The 10,681-nt window shown below is 41.7% G+C and overlaps 1 protein-coding gene across 1 annotated transcript in view; it reads left to right on the forward strand.

The window, feature by feature from the left end:
* ARMC3 (armadillo repeat containing 3) overlaps nt 1-7,161 on the forward strand; it is a 69,376-nt gene extending 62,215 nt beyond the window's left edge. Inside the window, exons 17-18 of the mRNA XM_067561709.1 lie at nt 3,391-3,553; nt 6,644-7,161. Coding sequence (XP_067417810.1) covers nt 3,391-3,553; nt 6,644-6,853 — 373 coding nt within the window. The 3' untranslated portion in view covers nt 6,854-7,161. The remainder of the gene's footprint in view (nt 1-3,390; nt 3,554-6,643) is intronic.
* The last annotated feature ends 3,520 nt before the right edge of the window (nt 7,162-10,681 follow it).

Consider the following 10,681-nt stretch of genomic DNA (forward strand, 5'->3'; position numbering starts at 1 on the left):
CTCGTGGACCTAGGTACACACTGAGGGGAGGGGAGGAAGTAGCCCAGGGCAGCCGACTGCGTTCGGTTGTGTTGGAGCCTGAGCTCCAATCAGCATGTTGCAGCTGGATTCCCCACTGACCCAGTGGCAGAACACTCCCCCATTGCTAGGGCCAGGCTGTGACGCGGTGGAGTCGGGTGGGCCTGTGTCCCCCTACCCTCTGCCACCCTGCCCTGGGCTGGCAGCTCTCCCACTGGAGACCTGAGCCCCTTGAGTTCTTTGGTGCTCAGCCCCCTCTGCTGGAGCCCTTAGACCATTTTGGTGTTCAGTCCCCCGGCCGGATCCCCTACACTGCTATCTTCTCTGTCCCTTCCTTAAACCCCAGAGCTATAACCTGCTGGCCTGATTCTGCGTGAGGGCTTGGGTTACAGGCTGCTCCCTAGCCCTACCCTGCTTGGGGCCTGGGCTATAGGCTGCTGCTTGGCTCAGCCTCTGCTTCAGGGCCCAGAGCCCATAGACTGTGTGCTTGCACTGCCCTGCCTGAGAGCTAGGGGCTATAGACAGTTCACTTGCCCTGCCCTGCCTGAAGGCCAGGGACTATCAACTGTGTACTTGCCTTGCCTTGCCTGAGGGCCGGGGCTATAAATTGCTTAGGTGTTCTGCCCTGCCTGATGTCCAGAACTCCCTTAAACTGCCTATTGGCTAATTCCCCCCATCTATAGATGGTGACATAGTGAGGTGGTGTGACCTCCTTCCGACCCAGATGGGGAGGGATGACCAACACCCGACTACACTCTTGCATAGACAGTGAGATTGTTTTCATTCATCCTATAACAACCAGATTCCTGAAAGGTCTAGATAGATTGTTTCCACCTATCAGGGACCCAAAACCTTCTTGGAATTTGAATCTGGTGTTGTGTGCACTTACGGACCCTCCTTTTGAGCCTTTAACATTGTGCTTCCTTCTACACCAGTCAGCCAAAGTACCCTTCTTAGTGGCTATCACTTCTGGTAAGAGAATGGGAAGACAAAATGCATTGGTCACTGATCTGCCATACTGTTTTCTATAAGGACAAGGTTCAGCTTAGACCACACCCTAAGTTTCTCTCAAAGGTGGTATCTGATTTCCACTTGAATCAGTCTATCTTCCTGCCAGTTGTCTTCCCAAAGCCACATAGTCATAAGGACAAGAAAGGGCTCCACATCTTCAATGTTCACCAAGCAGTGGCTTTTTACCTAGATAAGACAAAGCCCTTTTGAGTTTCTTCACAGCTCTTTGTTTCTTATGCAGAGCATATGAGAGGACAACCAATCACAACTCAGAGGCTCTTGAAATAGATCACCAGCTGCATCACAATGCGTTATGATACCAAAAGCGTAATGCCTCCTGTCAAACTAACAGCATACTCGACCACTTCAGTGTCAGCAACATTTGTGGCACATGTCCCCATTATGGACATCTATAGAGCAGCAACGTGGTCTTCCATTCATACATTCACCAGACATAACGCACTGTCTGCTACATCAAGAGAAGATGCAAATGTAGGCAAAGCAATCCTACAGTTCCTTGTCTGATGAGATTCCAAGTCCCACTACCTGGGGTGACAGCTTGAAAGTCACCTACAGTGTAATAGACATTGAACAACAAGAAGAAAAAATAGTTACTCACCTTCTTGAAAATGTAGCTCTTTGAGATGCGTTGTACAAGGCCATTACGTGACCCACCCTTCTTTCCCAATACATCAGTTTCCCATCAGCTTCCAGTGGTGCCGCTCTTTGGAGTATGAGGAGCTCACCTCCCATATGCATACTGCTAGGGAGGACTCTCTGGCACTAGCGCACCGGATGCACACAGACCTACAGTGTAATGGACATATGCAACACATCTCAAAGAACAGCAGTTATTTGAAGATGAGGGTTTTCTCATCCTTGTCCTCACCTTTTCCCTTTGAGGAGTCTAGCGTTACAGCGAGTGCAAGATATTTCTAGTTCTTGTGCTCACAGAAGGTACCAGCTCCTTGCACCCTCTCCCTTTCTATAAAGCCCCTCCAGCCACTGTCTGGCACTTAGCAAAAATTTGATTGCATTGGGTCACTTTAAGGCAAGATACATCATTATGGTATCAGAGTAGCCTTTATATGGTTATGATAGAGAGGAGAATTCCATTCTGAACTTTTATTCTCAGGTGCCTGTAAGTTTAGCAAAAATGCCTTCTGCCTTACATTTTTTATGATTGGTTTCATCCCAGAAGTGAATGTTTGTGGCAAATTTTATTAAAATCTGTTCAGTTTTTTAAATATCTGGATATGAAGGAGGCAAGGGTAAGAGAAGGGAAGGAAAGTGTTTTTCTGTTGTTTATATAGCTTAGTTTTTTAATTTTGTGCTTAAAAACTCAAAAATAGCTTTCAGCTAGTTGAATCTTAAATTTTCTCTATCCTAAAAATGTCTCTGTTTCTATGTGTGCAAAGTTTCAGTCCACAGCTTATTGCATTTTTGTTTATAATACACTTGAACAGGCATGAGCAACCAATGAAATTGCAGAATTTTAGCAGCTTTTTCCTATGTAACACTCTGTGCATGCGAGTACTCTATAAAGTTCTGTAAAACAACTACCTTAGCCTCATCACTACCTTTAAATTCTTCCTTAAAATTCACTTCTGCTGTGCCTTCAATGTATCATTGAAGTTAATGAGATTTACGCACATGCCTAAAGTAATACATGTACTTAAGTGCTTTGATGAACAGAGATGAACTGCTGAATCAGGGTTTAATGCCTTGGTATGTGCAGTTGTCTGTGCACTATCACAGTAATTGTATAGGCATTTCTGAGTCCTGACCTTGGGTTTCCTTGGTCTGGCCATTAATTTTTATATATAAATTACAAAATGCAAATCAATACAATTGCAAATGTTGGTACTAATTCAGGAAAGCACATAAGCACATGCATAACATTACATTTTATAGGGTTGCTTTCATAAATCGGCGGTCATTAGCTGTGACCTTATTTTTCTCATTTCATATTCTAATATCTTTGATATTGTTTACTTAAAACAAATGGTAATGCTGAGAATTGTAGTAAATAGTACAAATGATTCTACTAAAGATGAATCCTACCTTCTGAACTACTTTATCCGTAATTTTATGTAATTTTTGCTGGTTCTCTCTTGATAATTGGCATTATGTTATTCACCTCCAATGATCTGCATTATCATTTTAATTTATTTAATGCTGAGCATACTTCTAGTACCAGTAATTGAGCAATAAAACATAAGCATACATTACAAAAGTAATACACTTTTATACGTCATACTAGTATTGTTTGTATTTATACAACTTGGCCATTATGCCCTTAAGCATGATAAGTATGATAGAAATGACAGACTGAATTGATCTTGGTGTACATTAAAACAGGTTTGTTGCAGATAAGATGGGTGGCCCAATTGAAAGAAACAAATTACATGAATTCAGCTGGGAACTTCATATAAGTGAAATTGAATTTGAATTGAAATGTAATGTTGTACCTATTGGGAAAATCAAGAAAGGGACCTTCTACCACAGGGCTTTGCTTTACAAGGTATAGTAGCATTTATCTTACTATTTAGCTGATCTAAAAATATTGTTGGAATTACAATTCTTTATTTTTGTTGAAGGGATAGCACAAACTACAGTTCATGAGCTTCAGTAGAACCTTGTATATTGCTGTTTATTTGTGCATATATTTAAGTCATTTTCCATTTGGCAAACATTTGATTTCCTTTTGAATGAAAGCCAGCATGGTTTCTTTCTGTAAACATCCTTGTTGTTATAAGCATCACTGAAGTTGTCTTAAGTGATGTCAGCAGAATGCCTGATATAAGGCAAAGAGCCAAAATGTTTGATTGGGAATCAAAATATGTTCCTTTTCCTGTAAACTGTAAAGCACTAAATTATGCAGTGATCATTATTTTTCACGCTGCAAATGAAAAACTGTTGCAACAATAGTTTCTAGATGGTGCTCCTGTCTAATACATTATGATACAAAATAGGGTCTTTCCTTACACAGTCACAGAACACTTGACAGTGTTGTGTGCTGTTGGGCAAATATTCATTTTTCCAGTATGAGTTGAGTGTGTAAATAAATATTTTCTACATTAACTGTAATAAAATATCAATTGAGCTGATAAATTGTCCTGTGGAAAGTACCTCATCTTTAAACATCAGTATCATTTATATTTAGCTATTGATGTTATATCTTACAGTGTAGAAAAGTTTAGGTTCAAATTCTGACACCAGTAAATAGCCCAAAAACTCGCAGCTGCAGTGTAGCGATACCTAGGGAGAACACCTCTGAACTGGGCTCTGTGGCATTCATGATATACACCTCCTGTGTGTGCCCCCCCAAATCTTACTCCTTCCTGCACAGTTAGAAATGGGAGCTTTACCCTATTGAAAAGAGGAAATTCCCAGCTTTCCAGTGGATCCTACAGCACGTGCTTTGAGACCTGAAATACTTGATACTTTGGACTTCAAAAATTACCTAAAGTAGCTTTCTCATACATAATAGTATGGTTTTAAAGGTTTCTAAATTTTATTTTTTATAATTTTCTTTTTCTTGTGCAGTCTGTATGTGTACTAAGAGAGCCTGGCTTTACTGGACAAGGGATATGAAAAATAGTCCCAATACAATTTTTTAAATATCTCTGAAACTGGTTCTCAATCTTTTTCACACGCAACTCCCTCTCCCATATAACCATTCAGCAATATGGGAATGGTAGGGTAAGAATCCATTCTATAAAACACCTCTAAATGAGTAATTCAGTTATATTTTAGCTCCTTTAAAAATATGTAGCATAAACGAACTAAATAATGGTGTTTTGTAAAGATTGTACTAGCACTTGTTTAGGATGAATCATGAGCAACCTCTCAGGTGTACTGCAGTAGATGATACACCCCATAGTAGAGCAGCTTCTGCCTTCCTGTTCTGCTGCAACACATACACATGTGGTAGACTACAGGAACAGAGCAGCAGCTGGCTTGCTAGGAGACAGAAAGGAGAAAAAGACTTTCTTCTGGCAGCAGTGAGGTCCCGGATTCTTTCTCCACTTCCCTCCAAGTTGCAGAAAGTCCCAGGAAGGGAACGCAGGAGCAATATTTTGGGGGAGGGAAATGGAAAAGTAAGGTAGAATAGAGCAGGCTGGGCTGCTGTTTTTCACAGAAGTGCGGGAGGAGGAAGTGGAGCAGACAATGAGTTGCTGGTCTCTTTACAGGCTGGTAGGCTCCAATCCTTCCTTCCCACACCATGTGAAAAATATAGTGATGTAGCCTCTCCCTTCCTCTCCTGCAAAAACTAAGACTCTAGAGAAGCTAGCCTCCGTCTCTTTGGAGGAGCGGGTAAGAGAGGAGCAGGAACCTTGACAGCCACCCCAGGTTCAAGCCCTGTAGGTCATGGTAATCCCTCTGCTATTTGTAGCCAATTACAAAATTGATTTATTTCATTCATGAAATGAGGAAACGTTCTTAGGAAGAAGTTTTATACTTAAAAAAAACATTGTAATTAGGCTTGGCAGAATTCAATTTTTTATTATTATTTCGACAGATAATTGTTAATTTTGAAGCTTTTCCCTCCCAGTTTTTATCAATTTAAATTTTCAGAGTTGTATGAATTTTTTTTTTGGGGGGGGGGGAAAGGTGGGAGGGAGGAGGGCAGATAATAATTACTTAATGACAGTAGACGTTCCTAAAATTAACTTGTGCTATGAAGCATGGGGGAAGTTCTGCCTAAATGGCGCTTCTACTCCTGCTCTGCTTATGCTGCCATAACAATATGTTTTATACACATTAAGGTGGAACTCTAATAAATTCTCAAGCGGCCTTGTTCTTTCTTTGGCTATCTGTATATTTCAATTATTATCAATAGAAATACTTTTTTGTTGGTTTGTGTGGAAATAGTGATGTTTGCCAACAATTACCAATAAAAATTTAATCCTCCCAACCCTAATTACAATATGTCAATTATAGTACAACATGCAACAGAACTCAGGTATTCCACATTCCAGTCATCTGTCACACATTTCAATGGCTTGTGTCATACACTGGCAGATCTGAAAGTTGAGAGATAAGCTTATGAATGATGCAATCACAAACCGATGGTGGTTAAACCTTTATATCAAACATCATCATATGTTCCATATTGTACACATTTGCAGAGCATACATATATATCTTTATTTGTACAGATGGATTGTTTGTGGGAGTTGTAATTCAAAGACAGCTCCTCCAATATTTTCTAAATTTGTTGAAAAGACTCTGTCTTGGGACCACATGCACCCTGTTCATTTGAGGTGTAAAAGAGTGACTTGTAACACAACATAAATCAGTTCTTAGAAAGATTTATAATTGCTAGAATTATAATCTCTATTGCTCTGCTAGAATATGGTGGATATAACATTTTGAAAATGCAGTTTCTCTGAAGGATTTACAGTGAAGATTTGCTGTTTGCAGAACCATTCAGGGAATCCAGAAAAATCTGCACTACAAAGTCTTCAGGAAGATTCTGCACCTTTCAACTGTCCTCTTGTTAAAGCATTTGCATGACCCAGCTGTGCATTTCACAAACTAAACATATTGTGATATCTTTCAGAAAATAGTGACAACTTTCATTAACTATTTTTTGTTTTCTTTCATAGGTTATAGCAGACAGAATTGGCATTGGCTGTAGTTTAGTTCGTGGAGAATACGGCAGAGCTTGGAATGAAGTTAAATTAGTTGATGATTCTCCTCAAGGAATAACTGGGCTTCTACTTCCTCCTCAAGTGTATATTGTAGATCTAATGTACCAATCAGGCTGCTTAATGAAGCAAGGAAGTGCAGAGGCAGATCACTACCAACGTATTTAATCCTAATACCAGATCTCTTAAAAAAGGAAAATATTTTTAAAGAGGTTTCATTAATAAATTTGTTTGAAACAAAGATTTGTGGGCTGAACTTTCAAACTTTGATGCTGAAATTAAAGCACCTATTCCCACATTAAGTTGCCTAAAGAGGAACTTTGGTTCCTAAACACTCATTTTTGGTGTCTAAATCCTTGTTTATGATTCAGAATGTGGATTTAGACATCTCATTTTAGGTATCCATGTTTGACATCTTAAATGATTTATTCATTTTATTTGATGCTGTATTATAGAATAAAATGTAGAGATCTAGACTGTCAGTATTGGTGGACATAATACTTGACTATGTATTATCATTTCTCCCAGCAAATGTGTTTGAAATATTTAAGAACTAAAAGGTATGTTCTTTTTTCCTTTGGCTCTCTCATCTTCCATTGATGTTAATTGAAGTTATTTGTACACATGAGGAGAATACAAGGCTAATGAAATAATTAGACATGGTTAAACCAATTTCTAATATCTTTTTTGTTAAAATAAGCAAAGTACTAAGAATTGTCTTAGTTATTGTAGTGCTCATTGTGTTTTTCAGCTTTTGTAGAAGAAAGATTTGTTTACTTTTTCAGAGTTTTGTGGATTTGATCACTTTGCATAAAATACTCTTCCTTTAGAAAAATATTAGCAGCAATTCAGGCAAAAATGTCCCCTTTCTTCCGAACAAATTTTTTGGTTCCTAACCATCATTCCTCCATGATCACATGCTAGTTTTGTTAGCCACATCACTCTTGCTCACCCAGTCTACACTTTTCCAGTTTGTTCTGGTGCAGAGAAGACTGATGGCCAGCAATGTATTGTTTAGCTGTTGAGGTCTGGCAATCTCAGGACAAATCTTTTACTTCTCACTTGAAGATACAAGTGGACTTAAAGGATGGAACAGCACTGAGATAGAGGACATGTATTTCTCCCTGTCTAAGGTAATATGCATGATGACAATATGTGATTGGGTATATAGAAAAAGGTGGTATACTGGCCAGAAGATACACTCAAAAAGATTCACTCTAATGCACAGAACCACCACAAGGCCCTATATGCATCAGCTTAGTGGAGTGTAGGGACTTTACACCGGGGTGAATTTCAGGACGTCAGAACATATCTATTAGAATTGTGATAAATAGGCATTGTTACTGTTTGTCTGAATTGTCAGTATTTAATGAATAACAATTAATAACCTTATGAGAAAATACAGCCTCTCAAAAACTCTCAAATAGTAAAGCATGGCTGATTGTTAGCAAAGTGCTTCCATCAATAACCAGGGTCACCAGTATGTGGAATGCATGCTTTGAGGAGATCTGTTGAGAGGTTTGTATTTGTATTAATTACTGCTGATGAAACAGGACACTACCATTTCCTCCTCTCCCCAATTAACTCCACAAACATGTGGCATGATTTCCTGGTGAACTGTTTGGTAACATTTTCTCTTCTTTGGTTGTAAATTGAGTGAAACAGGTAGTTAGAGAGACAAGGTGGGTGAGATACTATCTTAGATGTTGGTCCAGTAAAAGATATTACCTCACCCATCTTTTCTGTCTAATATGCTGGGACCAACTTGGCTACAACAACACTGCAGGAAACAGGTACTGCCATCATTAACATCATAGTCAGCAATATTTTGAGTGTCTGTTTTGGCATCAGTATTGAAAAGGTGTAGCTTGAAATAAAATACACAAACATCAATAGCAGAACTAAGATGCAGGCTGAGCACCTAATTCTACTCTCTGTTACATAGCTCGTAGGAGTTGATGAAGAGTATACTCACTGCTTTCCATAGTTGGATATGCAAAAATGCAGCGTCAAAAAAGCTGTGAAAGGAAATATAATGTTAATTCATTTCCTACTAGGTACCTTGTAAGCGTGTTGTCTCCATGGGAGGCCACAGAGGCTTCCTACAGACAGGGAATAGCTCGCGCTTGGCAAGTGAGTAGTCCTAATAACCCACCCTTAGGCAGGGTGAGCAGCAGTTAATCGCTCAGGCCCTCAGGCAGGGCGAGCAAGCAAAGAGTCAGTTGCTCCAACCCTTAGGCAGGGTGAGCAGAGGTGGATTGCTCGGGCCCTCAGATGGGGCGAGCGAGCAAGGAGTCTATTGCTCCAATCCCTAGGCAGGGTGAGCAGGGGTTGCAACGACTTCAGGCGGGGGCAGGACAGCAATTCTCCTGGGGTGACTAGGGAAAAGGGGAAGGGGAGGGGGACGCAGGCCCACCCATCTCCACTGCATCCCAGCCCAGGGCCCTAGCAGTGGCAGAAGTGGCTGCCACTGTGTCGGCGGGGCTCCCGCCGCAACACACCGACTATAATGCGGCTTCAGCCACAGGCCGTGGCTGTCCCTGGGCTACCTCCCCCCTGACCCTAGTACCTGCTTCCTCCGTGCCGCGAAGATAGTCCACCTGGGGTAGCGCCGTCAGTCCTTCCTCATCGACCGGGGGTAAGGCGGGAAGCTCCTCTTCAGGGGGCAGCTCCTCCAGGTCGTTGTATGTTGGGAGCGGCTCAGCCTCGGGCAGCTCCTCCAAGTCCTGCCCCGCTGCAGGGAGGGGCTCGGCAGACGGCAGTTCCTCCAAATCCAGCCCGGCCTCTGGGGGTGCCTGCCACTCGGGCTGCTCTGGGGTCTCAGCCCAGTCTGGCAGTTCCAGTGCACGGGCCCGGGCCTGGGGTAACTCGGCCCAGTCATCCTGGCCAGGTTGCCTAGTCCAGCTTCTCAAGGGCCCTATCCAATCCCCAGGCGGGGCCAGGGGTCGTCGTCGTCATCGGCTAGGCTCTGGTCTGGTCTGGTCTGCTCTGGTCTGGTCTGGTCTGGTCTGGTCTAGGCCTCTGCTGGCAGGGCAGCACATCTGCCTCTGGCAGCAGTCTGCACCCTACTGAGCTCCGGGGCCAGGCTTTTGTACTTCCCCTTCCTGTTGGGGCTCCGCCCCGCGGCTGCCAATTGGCCTGGCTGGGTGGTCCTATCACGGCCCGGGTCCCTTATTGCCGGGCAGACTCCGGGGCAGGGCGTGAGTTGGACCAATCAGAGCGGTCGTATCCTTCCTCAGGCTCTGGCTCCATGGGAGGCCACAGCGGCTTCCTACATACCTATACAGATACTTTTTCTACATTCAAATTTTCTTTTTCTGAACTGGAACTGTAATAGCAATGTGTGACTTATTCTACTTCTTCAAAGAATTCTTGAGAAAAAAAAATGGAATTTCAAATATTTCCATGAAGAGTCAATGCAAGAGAAACAAAATGCAAGTCATTTGAAGTAAAAAATGAAAAATACTCTTCTAGTCATGTAGCAAACACATTTGACAAGTAGACACTCAACAAAACAAATGGCGAATAGTAGATAGCTTTGTACATTGTAGACTTTGACAAGCTTTCTGTCAAAAATGTCATTTGCGTGTAGTCTTTTAGGAGGCAGCTTTTCTGTCAGGTGTTTAGTTTTATATGAACTGAATCCTGTTGCTTGAAAACTGTAAAACACCAGGAAGAAATGCCCTTACCTAGCAAACATTGACAACAAATCATGTGCGAGTCCAACGTTGACCCAACATTAACAGGGTACGTGAAATTCCATAGAAGCATTCAAGGTGAACTCTTACTTTGAGCTTTTCCTCACAGAGTTTAACTAAATATAACTCTCTGGGTACTTGAAAAAAATCATTGTTTCCTCTTGATTGCAGGCAATCTTCCAGCTAGGTAGCGAAAGCAGTCAGTCAGGGACTGCCTCGGCTGCGTGGAATCCATGCAATTCACAAATTCAGATTGAGTGATGTAGCCTTCATACATAGTGTCCATAGATGGTATATG

The sequence above is a fragment of the Emydura macquarii genome, unplaced genomic scaffold (assembly GCF_026122565.2).
Source record: "Emydura macquarii macquarii isolate MOO-44397 ecotype Brisbane River unplaced genomic scaffold, CSIRO-AGI_Emac_v2 contig_2422, whole genome shotgun sequence".
Taxonomy (NCBI): Eukaryota; Metazoa; Chordata; order Testudines; family Chelidae; genus Emydura; species Emydura macquarii.